The sequence below is a fragment of the Vigna unguiculata genome, chromosome 6, assembly GCF_037176805.1.
Source record: "Vigna unguiculata cultivar grain cowpea cultivar isolate G323 ecotype 2 chromosome 6, ASM3717680v1, whole genome shotgun sequence".
Lineage (NCBI taxonomy): Eukaryota > Viridiplantae > Streptophyta > Magnoliopsida > Fabales > Fabaceae > Vigna > Vigna unguiculata.
Genome location: NC_140797.1, coordinates 46,556,264 through 46,574,166, shown reverse-complemented (window position 1 = coordinate 46,574,166; position 17,903 = coordinate 46,556,264). Strand labels below are relative to the sequence as shown.

Sequence of the window (17,903 nt, the reverse complement as noted above, 5' to 3'; positions counted from 1 at the left end):
CATAATTTTTTAATATCCACGAATATTTACAAAAAAATAAAAATAAAAATTTAACAACATAATTTAATGATAAATTCAAATAAAATACACTACATAACATTCATAAATTTTAAACAAAATTCAAATAATCCATTTAAATAGTATTGAATGACAATTTATAAAGAAATGATTTTATTTTTGAAGTAATTGATAAAAAAATAACTCATTCATAATTAATATGTTAATAATTTAATTATTTTTTTAATTTAAATTAGAGTATAGTGGATACGGGGTATCACGGATGGGATACTATGATACCCGTACCCACCCTGTTAATATGCGGATATAAAAAATATCCGTACTCATTATATGCGATATACATTTATAATATCTATTTTTTATCCGTTACCAGTTTTATCCGCGAATATTCGCAGGTACGAATTTTGTTGATATCCCTAATTGCAAGAGAAAAATATTTTTTTGTACTTTTAAAAGGCCTTTTTAATTTTACGGTAAGTATTATGTTTTATATAAATTTTTGGCAAGATGTGTTTTACGTTTTTATGAAATTTCAAATAAATCAAATACGTTATCCAATTGTTTTTTTTTTATTATATCCGTTACTTTAAAATTTTAGCATATTTTTTTAGGACGGAAAGTTGATGATGACTTTAACATGTAAATTTCATTATTAAAGTGAATTTGGTTAGAAGTTAAGACGGTTATTCATGTAAATTTTAATATATTATTATTATTAAAATTATCAAAAAAATGTGTAATTTTTTGTGGAATCTAAAAATATATTTAATGTTTAGAAGGACAACAATAGTACATTTTTTTTTAGATAAGGTATTTAATATTTTAATAATTTTACATGGATCCAAAACTTTATTATCCTAAATTTTGTGCCTCTTTTGTTATGTTATTTTTTGTGATAATTGATAGCGTTTTACTTATTAATAAATTTTTAAATATATGTAATATAATAGTACTTGTCAATAACTATTATGACCATTTTACACCAAATTATTAGCCTAGTTCCATTAGAACAATTGAAATATATTAAAAATATACCACAATGTAAATATGTTTACCATATCTTTCTAAAAAAGATATACCGTAATGTGAGTAAAAGATTTGCAAATTATATTTTTGAACCCAGCTCATAGATTGAAAAATTTATGACTTTGTAAATATGGAAACTACAAATAAAATAATGGAGGTTATAACCGTTATTTCGGGTAAGACATTGGGTATATTTAATATTATTTATGCAGCAACATATATTCTTCAATCTTCAAGTCACTGTAACTGCAATGTCTCTATGCTTTTTTCTGTTCTGTGGTTGTCCCCTTTCACACGCTGATCTCACCTGTTGAGAGAGGGAGGGAAGGGGAGTTTCTCTCTCTTCTCCCTTTCCATCTCTTTATATGAGTTTCTCACCTTAAATCTTATTCTGAAGCTAGAGAGTATTGAACCTTCTAAGTTCTATCTTTAATAGAAAATTTGGAGTCTCAGGTGAGTGTGCATGAATTTCTTTTTCTGAATCGGGTCTGGGTCTCTTGGTTAAAAACTGCGATCATGACTTTGGTCGGTTTTGCTTTCCAGCATTAGTTGTGTACTCGTGTTCATTCGTGTTTTATGATGCCTTGTTCAATGTTTTTTATTGGTTAATCTTTTTTTATTTCCTTATTTCATTTTGTTCAAGTTGTTTCTAGATAATTTTGATCTGTATTTCTGCTTTTGTTTTATCAGAATACGAGCTCGTGATCCTGCCATTTTGTTTTTGGTTAATAAATTGAAAATGGGGGGTGAATCTTTTACTATGATTTGACTTAACTTTGTGATGTGGATGTTAGAATCTTGGTTTTAGAATCTCTGGACTTTTGGGGTGGGGTGTGTGAGCTGGAATATGCTCCTGATCAATGACAGTGATCATGATAAACTTTTTAATCTTCTCTCTTTCTCCGAGTTTTTATGTGGTGGACTGAAACTTGGTTATATTGGTGATCTTAGAGGTTTTATAGGAAAAAGGACTTGAAGTTTTTGTGATGAAGAAAATTTCCAAGAGCAGCTGCAAGTCCGCATCACACAGACTCTTTAAAGACAAGGCAAGGAACCATGTTGATGATCTACAGGTCATGTTCTTGGATCTGCAGTTTGCAAGAAAGGAGAGCCGCACGATTGATGTGGCACTCCTTGAGGAGCAAGTCCATCAAATGCTTCGTGAGTGGAAGGCTGAGCTCAATGAGCCTTCTCCAGCTTCTTCTCTGCAGCAAGTAAGTTTTTCCAATTGTGAATTTGTGGCTGACACATATGAACTTTGAATGACAATATTTCTGGTGAGGAATGATACGAGTTTTTGTATGGTTAACTATAGGGTGGTAGTCTTGGTTCATTCTCGACCGATGTCTATAGGCTATTGCAGCTCTGTGAGGAGGAAGACGATGCTACTAGTCCATTAGTTGCACCTAAGTCTGAACCTAATGATCAAACTATGCAGGCTGAAGCTAGGGTCATAGTGCAAGAGGTCTGTGTCCTCTTCCTTTTGTGATTATTCATCCTTTTGGGCCATAATTCATCTATTTTGAGCCTTATTTAAAATTTGTAGATACAATAATGTGTACTTCAGAATGGTTGGTATCTTCTAATGCAAACTAAAAATTAAAGATAAAATAATTTTGGATATCGGCCATGATTGTCATGAATTTCTTGGTTTAACTGAAATCAGGGCCACCATGAACAAGAATTTCTATTACTTAAAGAATGCAAACACTCAGCAGTAGGAGTTCCCAACATGGCAGTAAACAACTTGGACGGACCTGGTTTAGAATTTCATCAATTTGAATTCAGTAAGGACTTGGATCACAGTTTTTATGCTGGTACAGGATTTTGTGAGGAAGGTGGTGTTCCTCATATATCTAGCTATCTTCCAAGTGCGTGTCCTCCTCCTTCTGCTTTCCTAGGTCCAAAATGCGCACTTTGGGACTGTCCAAGACCTGTTCAAGGGTTGGAGTGGTGTCAAGATTATTGCAGTAGCTTTCATGCTGCTCTTGCTTTAAACGAAGGACCACCAGGCATGACCCCAGTTCTAAGACCTGGGGGAATTGGACTCAAGGATAACTTACTTTTTGCTGCTCTTAGTGCAAAGGCACACGGAAAAGTTGTTGGCATCCCTGAATGTGAGGGAGCAGCAACTGCCAAATCTCCATGGAATGCACCTGGTAATTTAAACTTGATGTCTCATTATCACATAAAAACTATATTTTTATGTACTTTGTGTGATCTATGACACTGTAAAATAAAAGTTGAGAATAACATTGTTGTTGTTCAAGTACTTAAATAATGTCTCATTCGCTTGCAGAACTGTTTGATATTTGTGTTCTGGAGGGTGAGACTATTAGGGAGTGGCTTTTCTTTGATAAGCCTAGAAGGGCTTTTGAGAGTGGGAACAGAAAGCAGAGGTCACTGCCGGATTATAGCGGGCGTGGATGGCATGAATCTAGAAAGCAAGTGATGAATGAGTTTGGAGGGCTGAAGAGATCTTATTACATGGATCCTCAACCTCTGAACCTTTTTGAATGGCACCTTTACGAGTATGAAATTAGCAAGTGTGATGCATGTGCCTTATATCGGTTAGAACTGAAGCTTGTTGATGGGAAAAAGAGCTCAAAGACAAAGATCATAACAGGTGATTCGGTTGCTGATCTGCAGAAGCACATGGGAAGCCTCTCTGCTGAGTTTCACTCTGATAGTAACAAACGTTCTGCCAAAGGTAGTAGAACAAAGCTTGGCATAGGAGGTGGTGTTTATTCAGCTTCTAACAGACCTGCTCTACTAAATGCACCTTATCAATACGGCTTAACTGCACCATATGACTTTGTTGTTGACAACACAAGTGACTATATGTGACATCATTAATCTTGCATAACTTTCCCTTTTTCGTCTTAGGAACAACAAGACAAGGTGGTTTTTTTTCCTTGTCAAAACATTGTGAATAGTTCATTCTCACAGGAGTACTGCATTATAGAGGTGCTGGATACAAAATTCTAACTTGGGAAGATCACCAACAATTGGTGAGTGTTAGAAATCATCAGCACAACGTTGCAGTAATTCAGTATGCAGGAGTTAGATGCAGTCTGCAGGACAGACTTTCTAGGGAACATGACATTGGCTATGTAATAATGTTTCTGTCCCTTGATGAAAATCTGATCTTTAACTCAGAAAGGGAAAATAAATCTTAAAAAATCGACATAGATAATCATCTGCTTTGTTTTATATTTCCTTTCATTGGTAAAAAGGGACTTCTATCTACATACAGAATTGGCATCTGATATGGTGGTGATTGTTGCAAATATAGTAATTATATTTTTAGTTCCTCAGATTCATTTATTTTTATTCTTATAATGTTGGTTATTAACTGTTTAGTAGGATTCATCTATCTATGTATTTGTTGGAAGTGCACTTTACCAGCATGCTCAAAATTATTTAGGGATTTAGGTTGGTCTTCCTTTGGGATAAGCACAATACGAGTCTCCAGAAGTAATAGCTACTGAAATACTTTTATCTTAATAATTATTTTCACTTCAATTGCAGATATAAAAAGGTAATATTTTTTTAATGTGCATTGACGATAAAAATAATTAAACCAAACATCTTACCTGAACTTGAAAAACCTTACTGAAAGAATCGTTTTTGGGTGAGCTGATATATCACTCTCTTCAAACATTTCAAGATATATAAGAATGATCACTACATTATTTTAAGTTTTTTATTTTATCTTGCTTATTTTCTTTTATACTTTTATGATCTTTATTACAATTTAAATGCAATATATAGATTTATATTGACTATATCAAGATAATTCATTTCTTATTTGAAATTTAATACAATATCTACAAATTTTATATTGACCTCAAAATCTAGTTTAATTAGTTATTATACTAAAATAATAAGGAATGTAAATTTTATTTTAATTGTCACAGTAACCTTTGATCACTAAAATTACCATAATTGAGTTATAAATATCATTTTTGAATTAAACAAGCATCATTAGTTAGATAACATTTCGAGTTATAAATTTCATGAAGATCAATTTTTCTAATATAGTACAAAATCATGTTTAAATATATCTTAACCTTTAGAAGCGTAATACATTCTCTAAGGTGAATCCTACACCCATGTTAGAAGATACAGCCATAAAAACGACCTCTAGTAAAATTTATCCCTAATAAGTGAACGCTCTACTTATACAAGCCCTAATTAATGTATTCAATTAATTCTCAACATCAAACCTCCACGCACAATTACAATTTAATGAAATATGACCAACTCTTGGTGTCCGAGTCCATAAAATACAAAAAACAAAAATTGATTAAAAGAATTCTTATTTTTTTACCATTTATGAAGCCTTTTTAACTCGAGTTTGCTTTCAATATGGCACTAGCAATATCTATAATATTACATTATAAACGTTGTCCCCAATAAAAGAAAACAACTGCTCTATTGGAGGAAATATTACTAAATTATACCACCCCGTAGCATTAACCATCGTAGAGTATGAACTCTGCCACGATATTTTAATGTGATTCTCTAATTTATCTCCAATTCTAATTAATTAGCAATATCCCCACGACAATCTCACCAAGCTCCAGTGAATCTCACATCAGATTCTTGAAAAATGCTTACTAGTTTTAAGTTAACATTGCTACTCATCTATTGAAGTAAAAATAGTACCAGTTGGAGCAAGATGGATATCAATAAGAAATGGGTGAGTAGGAATTGATTTAACTTTTATTGAATCCAAATCCAAGTCTATCAAGCTATATATTAGCCCCAAATCTCCCAAGTCATTACAAAGGGCCTAAAATACACGCTTGCAACCACCATACATACTGCTACAATAGTTCAATCCTTATCTTTATATATTACAAACCATTTTCCAATCAAGGTGCCTTCATCTAAATATGACAATTATTCCCATGTTCTTGAACATACTATTACATAACTCAGTTATTACATACACCTTATAGTTATGCGATCTGAACATAGCTATGCATCATCATCCACGGTGTTCACCCTTTCACATTCATCAATCCACTCACTGTATCTGCATAGTTGGAAACAAGATACTTGAGTCAGGAATGACACTGTACACAGGAATGGAGATATGAGAAATGTTTCCCGCATATTAATTTAACTTACATGTCTATTGGCTCTGATAAAGCTGCAAACACAAGAAAAGAATAGTTATTAACTATATTTTTAATGTGTGTGCTCTCAGCAGATACATACAATTGTGTCAACATTCCAAAGAAAGGGCCACGCATTTTTTTTATTTTTAATTGAGTATGAAGAGGAAAGTACACTTCATTTTCTTTCGAAGAATATTACATGCGGAGTTAAAATTATGCAGGATGTTCTGCCAAACACTACCAAAAATGATAATTCCCAGGAATAAATTTATTTTCTTCTCTTCTTGCATTTAAAGAATGTGATGAGGTAAGAGGTCTTAAAAACTAGGTAGCACACGCCTGAACTACATCACCAATGTGAAATTGCATTTTATAAATACCACCTAGTTAATTTTCCATATCCAATGCAAGACATCATCAATGTCATTAAATCCAAACACGGACCATTGATACAAACCTGTGATGGTAGTGCTAAAGCTCTCTTGGCATATCCCACAAGTAGCTTCCCCTATCAGGTTCTTCATGTCACTGACAAAAGAAATCCAAAAATGAGCTTCAAACCAAGTAAGATCCATCTATATCATGGTCATATCCCTTACAAGTAATCAAGAAGTGCTTACATGCGGCATTCAACGCTGCTGCCATGATTGCAGAAAGGGCAGCAGAAGACAGTATCAAGCTTATCCATTCGTTTCTTTGGAGCGGGCTTTGCCTTTGCTTTCCTTTTTCCCATAGCTTAACCCTGCTTTAAAAACAAAAAACACTGAAATAGATTCCACAATTTGAAAATAAATGTATGACTCATTAGAAAAAAACAACAACAAACCCCTAAAACAGTTAAACTTCCCCAGCAATAAACCCAAGCAGCCAATCCTTTTTCCTGTTTTTCAAGGTCAAACACATCTGAAATCTAGATTATAAACCTACAGATAAAATTGATTGTGATTTTTGTCAAAAATTTTGGATGAACAACAATTATAAAGAAACATGCTAAAATTTTAAAATTTAAAAAAAATGAAATTAAGCAGACGCATTAAAAATAACAAAAAAAAAAAACTAATACTATTCTCCGTTGAATCGACGACATAAAATCTTACGGTTAAGAAATAGGTTTACATTGAATTTTAGAAAATTTTGGTTACCGAAAAGAAAGGAAACACAAAAATCTTATGTCCTATAAGTTTGCTATGCGGTCAAAAGACATAAAGAGAAAAGGAAAATCAAACCACGTAAAAGACTTAGCAAACAAAATAAAATTGAAGGAATAAGAAAGAACAAAGAAATACCTTGACCGAACCCTAGATAGAGAAAGAGGGGCGCTGAGATATGTGTGTAATAATATTAGCCGAGAGACAGAACTATGGTGAAAGAGGAGAAAAAATAAACTCCAAATTCAATGAACCTTTTTTTCTTTAAGTATATATATTAACATTAGTCGGTTCCCTACAGCTGTGTTTTTCTTCTGTCTATACAACTTTTTTTTTGTTTTCATTCTAATTAAACAAATTCTCTAGGTCTGAAAAATTCTATTACAGATCTCTTTTATATCATCACAGTTATTACAAATACTATTATTGATCATAATTATTGTTAAATGTTCCTCAGATTTAGTTGGTCACTTCTATAATTGTTGTTATTATGGTAAATAATACCATTTATACTTTTACTATTATTTCTATTATGTTGTCATTATTAGCAACATACATGTTCATGTTATTATTATAAATTAGTGAAAATAGGTGACTTTGTGTTTACTTTTTTATTATGATAATAAAATTGGTAAAATTATTATTATTATAAAATTAAATATAAATATTTTTTATATTTTTATTGTAATATTTATATTTTAGGTATAATTAAAAAATTTATCAAATTTAAAAAAATAAAATTGAAAAAATAGTTAACTTTAAAGGAATAGTTACTTAAACAAAGTTTTACTCAAGTTTTATAAAACATTTATGTTATTTTAGAAGAGTTTTTAGAAATATTAAAATTGAAAAATAAATAAAAACACTAAAAAAAATTCTTTATACATATGTATAAATAAAAATATATCTATAAAATTTAATATAAACATAATTATAAAAGTTAAAGGATAAATTTAGTAATATATATATATATATATATATATATATATAAGTGAACACAGATGAACATAATATATATGTTTTCAAAATAAATATATATATATATAAATATTTAATAAAAGTATTATTATTGTTATTATTATTATACAAGTAAATTTACATATTTTTTATATTTCAATGATTTTTGTTTTCTTTAAATAAACTTTTATTGTAAATAGTTATTTTAGTTTAAAAGAATAATTAAGTTTTAAAGAGAAAAAAAAAACGGTTAATTGAAAAAAAAAAGTTAAACTTTAAATAAAAAAATGGTAAAATAATTACTTTTAAAAAAGTAAAATTATACACAAAATATATATAAAAAAAATAGAAAACTCCTTTCTATATAATAGATTGAATTACAGAACAATATTACTATTTTTATTATTAGTCTTGTCCTGAATTTATAAAATATCATTATTTTATAATATTAATACACTAATTACCAATATCTTAATTAATAAATATACTTTAACATCCAATTTTAATAACATAAACATGGTGAAATAAAATATTTTATTATAGATATTCATAAAATATATTATCACAATATATCTTATATAAGTACAAAATATAAAATTATAATAATATAAGACAAAAACATCTCAATCTTCTATTTTATGTTTTTGTTCTAAAACTATATCAAGCTTATCTAATATTGTCTCACAATTCAAATAATTGACTATTTATCCACAAGACTTACATTTACATTTGCATATTTATCTGGTCACATTGATGTGATTATTGCCAAACAAATAGACCACAATCGACAAGAGAAACAAACACAAGAGATGAGTTCATTTGCAAAAGAAACGTCACAAACTAATGAAACATGTTATCTCACGGTACGGTGCATTCTAAACAAACATACAAATATATAAACTGCATAATCAAATATTTATTCAAATTCAATTATCATAATGCATACATTGATATTAGACTCACTGAAGATATGTGCACTTGTGGTGACCTCTAGTACTTTGCAAAGTCGTTGTCAATGAGTTTCACCCTACCATATACAAGATTAGTCATTTGCCTGTCTTGTGCCAAAGCAAAGTCCCTAAACCTTCTAATACTCTCACCATAGAACATATAACTCATCGTACTCTATATGAGTGTAAATAATTATTAGACTGTCAATATATTGCCTTGCTTGAACTCATACATCAATACACACACTAAAGAAACATACATGAAAATGATTTCCTCCATAGAATCCCCTACATTCTCACCAATTCATATTGCCAACATGCATACCTTACACTTCATATCACATTCTCTCAAATATATTGCACAACATCTTAATAACACAAATACCAAATGTTTGGGATTTTTAAAATAAAATTGCAGCTTCCACAAAACTCTTAAAAATGTTTTCTTACATTTAAATTAAAGCTAATAGAATCAAGAAGACAATGCAAAAATAATCAATCAATTGGGTAATTGTGAAAATGTTATGCACCAAATAAATAACAGAAGTCAAAGTTGTAAATAACCTAAAGTACAGGAGTCTTACGCGAAAAACTAGTCTAACTACAAAGCTTAAACTGAAGACTCAAATGGTTAAAGTAAAAAACAATATGTCTAGGATCAATTATCAAAATTTCAGCTTAATTCAATAGTTAACGAAGTGAAAACTCAATTTTTTTATATGACTTGGAACATAAAAATTCAACTCGCCAAACAAAAAAAACTCAATGTCAATTTTGATTTTATTATCATTCGGTTAGCTCTTTGCTCACCTAGTGAGTATGCATACCACATATAACAAAAATCATAGTCATACTAATAATTGAATCCATGAGTCCAATCTCGTATTATTTAACAAATTTTAAAAATATACTCCCATTGCACAATTATTAAAGCAAATTGACCATTTGATAAATAAAATCGTTGTGCTCCCATAGACCCATAGACTCATGTCTATGTACATGTTGATAACATATTTTTATATAAATACATAACTCCAAACTTCAAAATTCTATAATTTAAAAAAAATATATTAAAAAGACATTTTTATAATAAAATAACAAATGAACATTCATATTATATTTATAAACCTTTTACTTTTATCTATCGCTTCACTTTTTCTTATTTCCTTTGTTATTTCTGGAACAGAAATACCTGGCACAGAAATTCCGTTGCAACAAAGATTGAATATTACACTGAGACAAATTATTTGGAGTTCATCAAGCAACAAATATACGGGTGTTTCTTCTTGGTAATTAAAAAATATCCTTTATTAAAATTATAATAAAAATCCCTACACTTATTTATTTTATAACTTTTTGAATTGAATGTTTCGAAAGATCCTTTTAGATCTGGTGAATGTTTTTCGAGCACTTAATCCAGAAAGTATACAAAATATTTAATGTTGGATGTTCTGAATAATATTTCCACATTTGAAAATATGTTTCAAAATACTAGAATATTTGTTACACAATTTCTTTCTATATTTTATAATAATAATAACCGTTTTGGAAGGTATTTCCCGATTCCAATTTTTTTTTAACATCAAATCCAAAATATACAAATATGTTACCTAAACCTAGATGCATTATGGATTTGGCAATTCAACACATATTTGAAATTCAAAAAAATTTCGCATCATATTATTTCCCTCACAAACACACCTAACGAAACAGGTAATGGAAGCAAACATTGAAGCTTACTTCTTCGTGTTACCGCTAAACTTTCATCTTCACAACCACGCCTGCGATGAGTTGTATGGAGGTGTAGATCGTTGCACCTACCAACAATGGAGGTGCAGGGAGTTGTGAATTCCGCCAATAGAGGTGCAGTGTATTACCGGTTTAATGGAGTATACCTTTCGGTAAGGAATGTCAAAAATATTTTTACTCGCGAGTATTCATGGATAAAACTCTTAATGGATAATAAACGAATATTAAAAATATATACTTGCCATCCGCAGGTATGAATATTTAATACCTACATGTTAACAGAAGAGTTCGAGTATCATAGTATTCGTATCTGTGGATACCCGTACCCGTTAAACTTTAATTCACAAAAATACCTTTATATATATATATATTAGTAAAAATATTCTAATCTAATTTTTGTTGAGCTGCACATCATATATTGTCTTCTGTCTTCATTCTTCGAGCTTAAGTATGGGTGCGTTGTCTTTTTTTAAGTACCCCTGACATTTTTCTCTTTCCATTCTTTGACATTGGATATATACATCAAATCTTATATAGACAGTGACGTTTATGGTATGTTTATTGTCAAATGATAGAATCAAAATAAGAATACTTGGATGTGACAATTGAGTTTTATTATTTGATTATTTTTCAGGAATTAATCAGAAAAAGTGAACTTATTGATCAAAACATTAATTAAAGAATTTTCATTGTGTGAACGTCATTTTATTTAGACTTGTATGGACTTGAGTTTGTTTAACTTTTATTTAAAATTGATGACAATAATGTATTTTATTTTATTTTATTTGAATTTATGATTAAATATTTATTTTTTAAATAATTTTATAAATATCCTCATGTACCATTGGATACTCGTGGATATGAAAAGAATAGACGAATACTCGCATAATAAATACACCCAATCGAATATGAGTACGAGTACGAAACAAATATTATCTCGTGAGTAGAGAAAGGGAGAGCTACTACCCGTACGTACCCTATACGTCTCGTTGACATCCTACTTCCGGCATCGGAGGTGCACTACTATTGTGATGAGTGGGAGAATGTTATATATTTTAATATTTTTTAATCAAAGGTACTGAGGTCATTTTGATAGAGCTACTGGGGTGCAGGAAGAAATTAGGGCTGTAAGAAGAAGGAACTATCACAACTTGTAAGAATTTTGTTTGGGTCAAGGGGATCCAACTTAGGAAGATGTGGCCCAATAGTCCATTCCGTACTACTACGTTGATAAGATGGAAAGGAGACGAAGACCATCGTCAATGACGCGATGACAATGGCAATGGCCGCTTCCTCATTGTTTTCACCTGTTCTCCCCCACACCAAATTCTTACCAACTCTGCACTTCACCGAATCTAGAAATTCCATCTTTTCTCTTTCATGCTCTTCTCCCAGAAGCATTCCGGTGACGGAGCAGCAAGTGCTCCAAGCCATAGCGGACTCCGACGGCAAGAATCTCCCATGCGTCAGAACCTACGAAAACGACCTGTCTCAGCTCACTCTCGTCGGAACCGTCGACTTCCAGCAAGCTTTGACTGCGTCGGCCGCCGACGGCGGACAGGTTGCCTCCGACCACATTGACGCCGGCATGGAGGCCATGGTCGTTGAAACCGTGTTCCCTGTTCCTTCAAGCGACCGCGCCACTGTCTCCACTCGGCTGGTTCGTTCAATCTTATTTTCTGCGCTTCGTTTCGTGAAATTTGAAAAGGGGAGCGATAAATGTTGTCAGAAAGAAATGAACAGTGGTTTCTGTCAAAGCACACTGTTATGTTCTTTTGGATTTTATTAATAGATTTACGTTTTAAAAAACTGTGTATTACGTCTGTTTCGTGCAATTGGTGCGCGTAGGAGAGAGCATGACTGAATTGGAAATGAAACTCTTTTCGTTACAGCATAATGTGATGGTTGTACTTAGGTTCTGTGACTTGGTCATAATGTGATAATTGTCTACAAAAGAGAAAAGAAAAGAAGAATGCAATACTAATAATCTATCGCCCAAGGTAAAATCAACTTATGTAGTTCAACTTGTCGAAAAGTTAGACGAGATAACGTCTACATAGGTTAAGTGGAAAGTTGATTTGAGTCTGGTTGGATAAATTTCTCTACAAACACTTATGGAGAGAAAGATCAGAAGAAAAAAATGAAATGAGTTTTTTCATAAGTTAAAATTAGGTTATGCTTTAGTCGAAAATGAGAAGTTAAAGAAGTTATATGGGAGGGCTTCTACAAATTAACCAATACATAAGATAATTTTAGTTTATGGAGAGAGAAACGTTTCATTTTTTCTTTTTATATTTTCTCCCAGAAGTGCTTTTGGAGAAATTTGTTCAAACACTCATTTTACATTCTTATTTTATTCTTCTACAAGTAATTAAGGAAAACTTTATCTAGGAATAGACTATAATTTTTTATATATCGAGCTACGAGTTCATTAGGGATGAAACCAGGCCTATGTTATATCACCAAAGTAAAGCACAGTTGGTAGATTCACTAGAGGTTTCTTAAGCATGCAGATTCTATGTATAGCAAAACTTTTGTTTGGAGATGTAGTAGAACCCAATTCAGTGATCTCTCTACCTCTTGGGGAATTAGTCTCATAGATTGTGGCTTTGGAGATACCTTTCTTTAAGCAAAAAAAGTGGTATATGATGTAACCAGGAAACTGTGATGTGGACATGTTTGAGGTGCTTATATGTTAAGCTTCAATTGCGGGATATGTTTGTAATTTCGTGTTTTGAAATGTATTGGTGTGAATTATGTATGTTGTCTTTGGTGGGAGCTTGTGGGAATGAAATTTGAAGATTGAATTTCAAAGCTTGTTGTTTTGACAGTTCTTACCTGCTAGGAAAGTCAAAGAAAAAGCTGCTAAGCTCAGGAAGTCTTTCCCTAGAGATGTATTTTCTGGCTCTGCGTCTAAGAATATACTTGCTATGACCTTTCGGCAAGTAGTTTTGCAGCAGATTTGGAGCTATGACCTGAATGTCTTTCAACCAGGAGAGGAACGGAAGATGGAGGATCTTGAAACACCAAGAGAGGTTTGTAAATTTTCGTTTCTTTGGAATCTTTTGTGAGTTTTGGTATCTCTGTTCCTTTTGTAAATTGTAATGTCATATTATAATGTCTTTACTGCAGGTGGACCTGATACTGATGCGTTGAGTTCTTTTATGCATTTCATATGAGCAGGTTCCTGCATCTTTTTCTCTCAGCTCATCTGATGACTACCTTATCTCTGTGCTTGCGGAAGCTATTTGCATGTCTGCACTTCAAAGCACTCAATCACAATTTCTTGATAAAACACAAGGTGGTAATAGAAGGGGCTTCATTCACTGGTTTCGAAAGCCTGAAAGTGTACAATCAAAAGATTCAGCAGTTATTTTATCCAAATTATTTGAAGACGAGATAGTTGAAAATGCGGGGAGTCTATTGGATAATTATAATTCAATGAAGGATGGCTTCAAGGCTGTGAAAATTAAGTCGGGGCATTGGTGGAGGCCATCGTGTTATGAAAAGTTAGAGAAAATTGGTGGTTCTGATTTCAGTGCTTGGGCAAGTGAGTATGTACCTGCATATCGGTTAGAAATTGACACCAAGATAATGGGAGATGCCAAAATTGAAGGCTGGAAGAAGTCTGTTGGAGGGAATAGTTGGGAATTTGTTTTGACCCACTCCCAAATGGTATTGTTTCTTTTCCTTATTTTTAGCGTTCATTTTTATTTTTAAATATAGGGACTTGTGTCTGCCATTTAAGAAAAGTTTAGCAGTGGGCTTTATTTTTTCTTCAGTTTTATTAAAAAGACGGGAAAATAAGATTGTAACATCTTTCGCTCTATATACTTGTTTGAGTGGTGGGTAGCCTCCTCGCATCTCGCTTCAAGTTGTTAGATAGACAAAGGATAGTATGTCTTTTAACCACTTAAAACCAGGCCGTAGGCTAAAATTGGACCCAGGGCTCAAAGTAAGTTCTTCCAATATATCACATAAAAACCATTAAAACCTAAGTATAACTTCATCTGAATTTTCCCTTTAAATTATTATATTTTTAAACCCAGTTGCAACAATTTGTTGGGAATAGAAAAGTAATAGGCAAATAAACACAAGGAAAGAATTATACATAGTTAAAATTAAATATTGGTGAAAAATTGAAAAGAGTGAAAGGGAGGCACACCGAGAACCCGTAGGTCTCTTTACAACTAACAACATTTGATTCTTTAAGATTTAGTTGGTATATATATATAAGAGGAACATGGACAATTAGTTGATCCTTGTTTGCACTTTTAAATTATATAAAGGGATTTCTAATGAGGCATGGACAAAAAAATTCTAAATATACAGTGCCCTTTACTTCTGCTAATTTCTGTTTTGTTTGGTAAGTTTGAGTATGGTGTCCTTAGTTCAATACTTATTATCACTGTTTATTGCATATACATCTACAATATAGAAAGGGTTGTTCTTGGGTGGTTTGAAGTTTGTCATAACTGTGTCATTAATATCATATATAAATGTCATCAGTTATAATTTGAACAAAATTGCAGGTTCAGTTGGCTGAAACTCTAGATATCTACTATGTAGATCCATATTCACTACCTGATAAGCAATTATCCGGTGGTATGGCTGCTAAGTTTGCCAATGTGCCCAATAAAACGGTAATCTATTGTACCTTTTTCTTCTTAAAGTTCACTAATTTATCATTTTACAAGACTTGGTCTTTTTGTGTTATGTTAAAATCTATTGGAACTGTCTGGGTTTTGTCTCTGCTAAACTTGCCAAAGGGTTTAATAAAAGGGTAACAAATTGTTGGAGAGTAAAAAGAAACTACATGATATTGTCTTTCTATATATAAAATTAGTCTTCCAATAACATCCATGTTCAACAAGATCATGCAGAATGTTCCAATTGTGAACCGGAGAAAATATTGTTTTCCAATTCCTGTATTCTTTTAGAAAAAGAACCATATTTAGTGGCTTCCATTTTTGAGGACCTAGAGGGAAATGTCATGTTTTCTTTACAGGAAGAACTGTTGAAACTTAACCAGTTAATGATGCTTAGATATATGCCGAAGATGTAGTTTTCTTGTACTCATATATAAACAAGGATAGTTCACTTTGATTTATTTATTTATTTTTCTGTTAGTTATATTTTATGCTTACTAATTGGTTTTTTTGAATGATTGTCAAACAGAGTACACTATTTAATTGATTTTTATTTGTTTATTTTTGTGTAGGGGAATTCTTTTCTTAAATTGTTGTCAGTCACCCTTGCAAGCGGTATATTTCTTGTAGCAATTAGTGCTCTTGGTCAATTTTGTTTGCCTTGGTTATGCAAGGAAAGGAAACAATCAGTAGAACATAGATCTCTCCCATCATCTGATGTCAAGGTTTCAGTGCATGACTTTTTGGATGCAACAAAGGTGTGCAATCTGTCATTTTTTTTTTCTTTTATTATTTTATGTATTTATAATGACTGCTAGTATTATAGCCAGCATACCATGTTTGACAGAATAAAAACACAGTATGGAAAAAGACTTGTCATTGAAAATGGATTGGTCACTATAAGTTATAATATTGAAAAGCCGTCCGTCGGCATTTTTCCACTGGTTTTGTGCCTATATGTGAAACTGTTTACTTTCCAGTATTGCAACACTGAATCTTTAGTACAAAGGTTATAGGTAATTATTTTATCTTTTTCTGAGTTTCTCGTAGCATATTGGTATTGTTTATACATCTTTCTAAGAATCCCTTCTTTGGATCTCTTTCATGGATAGTTGGGAGAGTATTGCGAGTTAGCTATTACCAAGGTAAAAAACACTTTTGGCTGGTCGGATGAAATCAAGGTTGAAGATGATTTTGGTGTATGGATTGGAGAATTGCCAGCTTACTTGAGAGTTGAAGGTGTTGATACTCTTTCTACTTCTTCAGAGAACATAAACGCAGATGCAAAAGTGTCCATACAGGACATTGCCAGTTACCAGGTACCCCAGAATTTCTGAATATTATAATTAATAAGCTTCCCCTTTGGTTTGCATGCTTTTTAGTTGCAATTTGCAAAGGCATGACTAATGATTAGAATTTATTTTCATTAACTACTGGAGTTTCCTGAACACGGATGAATAATTGCGTTATTGTCATGTTTGGTTTGTATTATTCAATCTAGTCTTGATATTTGCAATTTTGTCTAGCGACCCTTAATACTGCATTTTTTGATGTTTTTTCCCATGCAATTGTTTGAAATTTAGGTGGTTTTCTCAAGCGAGGGGAAGATAGTTGGTTTTCAACCTTTGAGCCGGGTGGCTGTCAATCATTGGGCTGCTAATCCTTTAGCAAAGGAGCTGTATCGAGGAAAAAAGCTTTCCCCAAGTAAATATTAGTCGCTCTTCTTACTTTATATTTAAGCGTAACCTGCTATTGAAGCTGCTAACCGTTCTCCTGGATTTTCCGAAGCAGGTATCATTGAACCAGGTCTCAAGGTGTCCCTCCCAGAAAAGGTTATCGTAGTAGAGTTATTGATGTCAATAAATCCAGATGCATATTTTGCTCTAGCCAGGCCATTTCGGTGATCCTTTCTTGGTGTAATGGTAAGTTAGCTAAGTAGGCCTACTGGTTGACTAACCGATCCGAAATTATTGTAGTTAACGTTATATTTCCCAATGTGAAAATTTTGAGGCACTAGAATCTGTGCCGTGGGTTTTTTTAATTAGACATTCTGAATATTTAGGCATTTTGTTTGTGATAGATTGAAAATAAACCCCACCACGTTTCAAAATAGTGCATAAACCCTTTCTGAATATGAATATACTTGGCTTAATATTTGTGCATTGTTTGGCTGATAGAAGACATAAGCAAATATGATAGAAAATAAGTGGTGAAGATATTAAAGAAAATCAGAAAGTGAACCCATTGTTTGGATGAGCGGAAATGATTGGTAAAAAT

At 32.0% G+C, this 17,903-nt stretch overlaps 3 protein-coding genes across 5 annotated transcripts; 2 read left to right on the top strand and 1 right to left on the bottom strand.

The window, feature by feature from the left end:
* The first annotated feature begins 1,280 nt into the window (after window positions 1–1,280).
* On the top strand, window positions 1,281–4,361 carry VOZ1 (vascular plant one zinc finger protein). Its single transcript, XM_028077608.2, has 5 exons — window positions 1,281–1,497; window positions 1,996–2,258; window positions 2,360–2,509; window positions 2,711–3,203; window positions 3,344–4,361. The coding sequence occupies exons 2-5, from the start codon at window positions 2,031–2,033 to the stop codon at window positions 3,889–3,891; spliced, it is 1,419 nt and encodes a 472-aa protein (XP_027933409.1). The 5' UTR covers window positions 1,281–1,497; window positions 1,996–2,030; the 3' UTR covers window positions 3,892–4,361.
* A 1,389-nt stretch (window positions 4,362–5,750) lies between these two features.
* On the bottom strand, window positions 5,751–7,600 carry LOC114186813 (transcription elongation factor-like protein). Of its 3 annotated transcripts, XM_028074842.2 has the most exons (6): window positions 7,460–7,574; window positions 7,000–7,096; window positions 6,794–6,915; window positions 6,631–6,701; window positions 6,184–6,205; window positions 5,751–6,088 (listed from the first exon to the last, which is right to left on the bottom strand). In XM_028074842.2, the coding sequence occupies exons 3-6, from the start codon at window positions 6,904–6,906 to the stop codon at window positions 6,031–6,033; spliced, it is 264 nt and encodes an 87-aa protein (XP_027930643.1). In that variant the 5' UTR covers window positions 6,907–6,915; window positions 7,000–7,096; window positions 7,460–7,574; the 3' UTR covers window positions 5,751–6,030. The 3 variants fall into 3 exon arrangements, with proteins under 3 accessions (XP_027930643.1, XP_027930642.1, XP_027930641.1); XM_028074841.2 differs by lacking the exon at window positions 7,000–7,096 and having other exon boundaries at window positions 6,794–6,918; window positions 7,460–7,600; XM_028074840.2 differs by lacking the exon at window positions 7,000–7,096 and having other exon boundaries at window positions 7,460–7,600.
* Window positions 7,601–12,226: 4,626 nt separating this feature from the next.
* Window positions 12,227–17,691, top strand: LOC114186534 (deneddylase). Its single transcript, XM_028074468.2, has 8 exons — window positions 12,227–12,637; window positions 13,809–14,012; window positions 14,161–14,652; window positions 15,510–15,620; window positions 16,199–16,384; window positions 16,739–16,945; window positions 17,210–17,330; window positions 17,418–17,691. The coding sequence occupies exons 1-8, from the start codon at window positions 12,248–12,250 to the stop codon at window positions 17,528–17,530; spliced, it is 1,824 nt and encodes a 607-aa protein (XP_027930269.1). The 5' UTR covers window positions 12,227–12,247; the 3' UTR covers window positions 17,531–17,691.
* Window positions 17,692–17,903: the final 212 nt, after the last annotated feature.